Genomic DNA, 6,770 nt, shown 5'->3' on the forward strand with positions numbered 1-6,770 from the left:
CTATGGGGGGGTGTGTCAGCAGAATGCAGGTGAGTGGCGTTGGTGTGGGCAGAAGTGGTCGTGACCACGGCAGTGGCGGGGGCAGAAGTCACTGAGTGTGTGACATCAGCGATGATGTGAGGGGTGGAAGTGATGCCAAGTGTGGTGCATGAGGAATTGTGAGGAGTGGAAGTGGCTGTGAAAGTGGCCATGATGGGGGCGGAAGTGACATCATCAATCAGCGTGGGGATGGTAGCTGCAGCAGCCGCATGGCTAATGGCGTCCGAGTAGTTCTAGAGGCCAGGGGAATCTACGGGAATGTTTGAGGAGCGCTCGTTATGGAGGTGGGTAGATAAAAGTTTGTTGTACTTACAGTTTTTGATGTTTGAGATGGATTTGAAATACTGTTTGTTGAGAGTATGAATTCTCCTGAGGATGTAGTACAGAGTGGGTCCTTTGCAATTCTGAGAGAGTGTGGCCCTCAGCTGAGGCAGGGCTGTTGTACTCTATGCTACTTTCTCCCCACCCCACCCTCCTCTCACTTATCTCTCCACCCTTCAGGCTCTCTGCTTGTATTCCTGATGAAGGGCTTTTGCCCGAAACGTCGATTTTACTGCTCCTTGGATGCTGCCTGAACTGCTGTGCTCTTCCAGCACCACTAATCCAGAATCTGGTATTGCAAGTGCCTATCTCAAGTCTTCTTCAGATGATGAGGGTTTCTGTCTCTCCAGCCCTTGCAAGCAGTGAGTTAAAGGTGGATAAATCCTCAGGACCTGATTAGGTGTATCCCAGAACTCTGTGGGAAGCTAGGGAAGTGATTTCTGGGCCCCTTGCTGAGATATTTGCATCATTGATAGCCACAAGTGAGGTGCCGGAAGACTGGAGGGTTGCTAACATGGTGTCAGTATTTCAGAAAGGTGGTGAGGAAAAGCCAGGGAACTATAGACCAGAGAGCCTGACATAAGTGGTGAGCAAGTTGTTGGAGGGAATTCTAAGGAACATGACATGTGTTTGGAAAGGCAAGGACTGATTAAGGATAGTCAACATGGCTTTGTGCATGGGAAATCATGTCTCACTGACCTGATTGACTATTTTGAAGGATGATAAAGAAGCTTGATGAAGGCAGAGCCGTGAGCATTGTCTATAAGGACTTCAGTAAGGCATTTGACAAGTTAGCAAGGTTAGAGTCAAAACGTGTGGTGCTGGAAAAGCATAGACTGTCAGGCAGCACCCAAGGAGCAGGAGAGTCAACATTTCAAACATAAGTTCTTCACCAGAATGTGGGGTGGGGGGTGCCCAAGGGGGCTGAGAGATAAGTGGGAGGGGGTGGGGCCAAGGTGTAGGTAGTTGGGAAAGCGATAGGTGGATGAGGGAGAGGGAGAAGGTGATAGATCAGAGGGGGCAATGATGGATGGGACCAGAGGACAGTGCCGAGTTGGAGGCTTGAGACTGGGATAATGTGGAGGGAGGGGAAATGAGGAACCTGTTGAAATCCACATTTATCCCGTGTGGTTGTAGGGTCCCAAGGTGGAATATGAGGCATTCCTCCTCCAGGCGTCAGGTGGTAATGGTTTAGCAGTGGAGGAGGCCCAGGACCTGCATGTCCTTGACAGAGTGGGAGGGGGAGGTGAAGTGTTCAGCCACGGGGCGGTGGGGTTGGTGGGTGCGGGTGTCCCAGAGACAGTGACCAGAACAGTCAGACTAGCAAAGATCCCAGAGGTAACTTGACATTCACATCAAGTTGTTGTGATCTGGAATTTGCTGCTTGAAGATTAGATTCAATTACAACATCCAAAGGAAGATTGGATAAATATTTGAGCATAAGAACTATTTAGGGTTTGGGGACCAGCAGGAAAGTAGGATTAATTTGATAGCCATACCAAAGAACCGGCACAGGCATAATTGGCTGAACACTATGTGCTTAATAATCTGTTATTCTATGGACCCTGTGGTATAGAATTCCTCCTGGATCTTGGAAGAGAGGTTAGAGTGATTGTAAAATAAAAAGGGGAAGCCAAAGAGATTCCCACAGCTTATAAAACAAAAGCTAAATTATTGCCCACACTTCCTTTCGATCTTCTGCATGTAAAGTATGTGCTTAGGACCTTTGTCATGCTCCTTATTTTAACTGCCAGAAAAGGCCATTCAAGACTTTGACGTGACCTGTCTCCTCCTTCGCCCTGCATGAAGAGATAATATGCAACATTCGAGGGCAGAGGTGCGGGAAGTGGATGAGGTGCGCTGGATGGCATCATCAACCATGTGGGAGGGGAAATTGCGGTCTTTAAAGAAGGAGGCCATCTGGTGTGTTCTGTGGTGGAACTGGTCCTCCTGGGAGCAGATGCAGCAGAGGCTGAGGAATTGGGAATACGGGATGGCATTTTTGCAGGAGGCAGGGTGGGAGGAGGTGTAATCCAGGTAGCTGTGGGAGTTGGTGGGTTTGTAAAAAACGTCAGTGTTGAGTCGGTCACCGTTGATGGAGATGGAGAGGTCAAGGAAGGGGAGGGAGGTGTCAGAGATGGTCCAGGTGAATTTAAGGTCAGGGTGGAATGTGTTGGTGAAGTTGATGAATCGTTCAACCCCCTCGCGGGAGCATGAGGTGGCGCCGATGCAGTCATCAATGTAGCGGAGGAAAGGGTGGGGAGTGATACCAGTGTAACTCCGAAGATAGACTGTTCCACGTAGCTGACAAAGAGACAGGCATAGCTGGGGCCGTGTGGATGCCCATGGCTACCCCTTTCATCTGGATATGTAGGACAATTCAAGAGGGCGGTGCCGGGTTGGAGGTTTTGAGCTGGGATAACATGGGGGTGGGGAGATGAGGAAACTGGTGAAATTGATATTGATTCCTTGTGGTTAGAGGGTCCCAAGGCAGAAGATGAGGTGTTCTTCCTCCAGGCGTCGGGTGGCTGGATTTGACTGTGGAGGAGGCTCAGGACTTGCATGCTCTTGGGAGAGTGGGAGGGGGAGTTGAAGTGGCCAGCCACAGGGCAATGGGGTTGTTTAGTGCATGTGTCCCAACGATGTTCTTTGAAATGTTCTCCAGGTTGGCGTCCTATCTCCCCAATGTAGAGGAGACCACATCGAGAGCAATGGACACAGTAGATGAGGTAGTTGGATGCGCAGGAAAATCTCCGTTGGGTGTGGAAGGATCTTTTGGGGTCTTGGATGGAGGTGACCCCCCACTCTGACCTAACACCAAACCCCCTACCCACCCCCCCAACTTCATCTACCTATCGCAATGTCAGCTACCTTCCCCCCAGCACCAACCCCGTCCCATTTATCTCTCAGCCCCCTTGGCTCCCTCCCCCCAACATTCATGATGAAAAGCTTATGGTCAAAATGTTGACTCTCCTGCTCCCCGGATGCTGCCTGACTGGCTGTGCTTTTCCAGCACCACACGTTTTGACACTGATCTCCAGCATCTGCAGTCCTCACTTTCTCAAATTTAGCAAGGTTAGATCACTTGACATCCTGGGAGACCTAGCCAATTGGATATAAAATTGGCTCAAAGATAAGAGACAGAGGGTGGTGGAGGAGAGTTACTTTTCAGACTGAAGGCCTGTGAGCAGTGGAGTGCCACAAGGATTGGTGCTGCGTCCACTGCTTTTCGTCATTTATATAAATGATTTGGATGTGAACGTAAGAGGAATGGTTAGTAAGTTTGCTGATGACGCCAAAATTGGAGGTGTAGTGGACAATGAAGAAGATTACCTCAGAGTACAAAATGGGACCTTGATCAGATGGGCCAATGGGCCGAGGAGTGGCCGATGGAGTTTAATTTAGATAAATGTGAGGTGCTGCATTTTGGAAAGGCAAATCAGGGCAGGACTAATATACTTAATAATAGGATGCTGGGGAGTGTTGCCAAACAGAGGGACCTTTCGGTGCATATTCATAGCTCCTTGAAAATAGAGTTTCAGGTAGATGGGATAGTGAAGAAGGCGTTTAGTATGATTGCCTTTATTGGTCAGTACATTGAGTACAGGAGTCAGGAGGTCATGTTGTAGCTGTACAAGACATTGGCGAAGCCACTTTTGGAATACTGCATTCAATTCTGGTCTCCTTGCTATAGGAAAGATGTTAAAATTGAAAGGGTTCAAGATTTACAAGGATTTTGGAGGGTTTGAGCTACACGGAGAGGCTGAACAGTCTGGGGCTATTTTCCCTGGAGAGTCGGAGGCTGAGGGGTGACCTTAAGAGGTTTGTAAATTCATTAGGGGCATAAATAAGGTGAATACTCAAGACCTTTTTCCCGTAGGGTAGGGGAGTCCAAAACTAGTGGGCGTAGGTTTAAGGTGAGAGGGAAAAGGGATCTGAGGGGCAACCTTTTCATGTAGAAGGTGCTGCGCATATGAGAGGAGCAGCCAGAGGAACAGGTGGTGGCTGGTCCATTGGTTGAAAATGATCTTGCCTGTCCATCCTATTTCAGATCCTCCAACAGAGCCCAGCATCTCTCTGAGTCCTGTGTTCCCTGTCTATCTGGAGGGAGAGACAGTCACCATTGAGTGCGTTCTTCCCAACGGCATCTCCCCGGCTCGAGTCTGTTTGCGAAAGGACTCGATCTCCGTCGTGGAGGACACCACCAGCCAACAGTCCCTCAGACACACCATTCAGAACCTGACTAACAGCTGCCAGGGTCTCTACACGTGTTCCTACAAGACCATGGTGTCTGGTCGCTGGGTCACTTCATCTTCCAGTCGGTCCGTCTCCATCGTTCTGACAGGTGGGTCACAGCTACACCTGGGTCTGTGATGTTAATGCTTCCTGGGGGATTCCCGTTCCCTTAGACATAGGAGCAGGAGTAGGTGGAAATAGACAGTTTGGCCTGTCGTGCCTTTATTGGTTCTATCCCCAACTAGTCTGCACCATACCCCATCTCTATGCGTCTGCCCCATCCAATGCACACTTCCTTTTAACCTGCTCCCAGCACATTTCCAGGCAGTACATTCCACACCCTAACTACTCACTAGGTGAGAACATTTTTCCCTCAGTTCCCCATCCCCACCTTGCTCCATTTACACGTTACTTTAAACCTATGCACCCTCTGCCTCCCTCGTTCTTGTTCCTTTTCCAAGCAGGAACAGCTTCTCCCTGCCATCTCTCTCCAGCCCCCTCTCCCTCCCCCTCCTCACTGGGACCTCCTTCTCTCTGCCTTCTCCTCCCAGGGAAAACAGTTCCCAGCTTCTTAGATTAATCCTCCTCTCTATATCTGCCTCTCTCTCTGTGTCTTTCTATGTCTCTCCCTCCCTCTCTCTCTTTCTCTATGTCTGCTTCTCTCTGTGTGTCTCTCTCTACCTCTTTCTCTCTCTCTCTCTGTTTCTATCTCTCTCTCTCCCTCTGATATGTTCCCATCTTCCCTATAATGTGGCTCCCTCGATGAAACACAACACTCAAATATGAAAGGGGAAAATATTCCTTGTGATTTTTTTCTATGTGTTTCACGTGTTAGACACGAGTGATCAGTAATATCACTGACCTCGCAATCCAGGAATCCAGGCTAATGTCCTGGGTGTGGGCACAGGGTGATATCTGAGCATAATTAGTTTCAATGCCATTGTGAGATCGCTGTTCCCTGTAAAAACCCATCTGGCTCACTAATACCCCTCAGGGAGGTAATTCTGCCCTGCTTACCTGATATGTACCTCCATGTGACTCCAGACCCCACAGCAATGGGGATGATTCTTAACTGCCCTCTACCTATGAATGTTGATTGGGGCCATCAATGTGAACGCTGCCTGAAATGTTTAACAACATTGAAATGAACGTGTCGTAGCAGTTTGAAAGTACTCGGTCGCAGTTGGAGGGCTCATGATTAAAGTCTAGTTTGGGTTCTGCCAGGGCCACTCAGCTCCTGTCCTCATTACAACCTTGGGTCAAACAAGGACAAAAGAGTTGAATTCCAGAGGGGGGGTGAGAGTGACCTGACACATAGGAAGATGTTTGTGGATAGTTGGAAGTCAGTCATTTCAGGTCCAGGACATCCCTGCAGGAATTCCTCAGGGTAATGCCCTAGGCCTAACCATCTTCAGCTGCTTCATCAATGACCTTCCCACTATCGTAAAGGCCAGAGGCATAGGTTTAAGGTGAGAGGAAAAAGATTTAAAAGGGACCTAAGGGCCAACTTTTTCACACAAAGGGTGGTGGAGGTTGGTGCAATTATAACATCGAAAATGTGTCTGGATGGGTATATGAATAGGAAGGGTTTAGAGGGATATGGGCCAGGTGCTGGCAAATGGGACTAGATTAGGTTAGGATATCTGGTTTCCAGCATCTGCAGTCATTGTTTTTACCGAGGATATCTGGTCGGCATGGACAAATTGGACTGAAGGCTCTGTTTCCATGCTGTACATCTCTATGATTCTTTGACTCTAAGTGGGAATGTTCACCGATGATTGCACAATGTTCAGCAACAATCCTCAGATACTGAAGCAGTCCATGTTCAAATGCAACAAGACTTGGACAATATAGGCTGACAAGTGGCATTGGGAGAAAGTGAGGACTGCAGGTGCTGGAGATCAGAGCTGAAAAATGTGTTGCTGGAAAAGCGCAGCAGATTGCAGGTCAAGAAGGCGGTGCTGAGTCCGAGGGTTGGGACTGGGAAAAGGTGGGGGGAGGGGAAATGAGGAAGGTGGAGAAATCTGCATTCATCCCTTGTGGTTGGAGGGTTCCTAAGCGGAAGATGAGGTGCTCTTCCTCCAGGCGTCGTGTTGCCATGGTCTGGCGATGGAGGAGGCCAAGGACCTGCATGTCTTTGGCGGAGTGGGAGGGGGCGTTAAAGTGTTCAGCCA

At 49.1% G+C, this 6,770-nt stretch overlaps 1 protein-coding gene across 1 annotated transcript in view; it reads left to right on the top strand.

Annotated features, from left to right (window-relative positions):
* LOC122544195 (basement membrane-specific heparan sulfate proteoglycan core protein-like) overlaps nucleotides 1–6,770 on the top strand; it is an 82,848-nt gene that overhangs the window by 54,722 nt on the left and 21,356 nt on the right. The window contains exon 13 of the mRNA XM_043683246.1: nucleotides 4,412–4,705. Within this exon, the coding sequence (XP_043539181.1) occupies nucleotides 4,412–4,705 (294 nt within the window). The remainder of the gene's footprint in view (nucleotides 1–4,411; nucleotides 4,706–6,770) is intronic.

The sequence above is a fragment of the Chiloscyllium plagiosum genome, chromosome 47, assembly GCF_004010195.1.
Source record: "Chiloscyllium plagiosum isolate BGI_BamShark_2017 chromosome 47, ASM401019v2, whole genome shotgun sequence".
Taxonomy (NCBI): Eukaryota; Metazoa; Chordata; class Chondrichthyes; order Orectolobiformes; family Hemiscylliidae; genus Chiloscyllium; species Chiloscyllium plagiosum.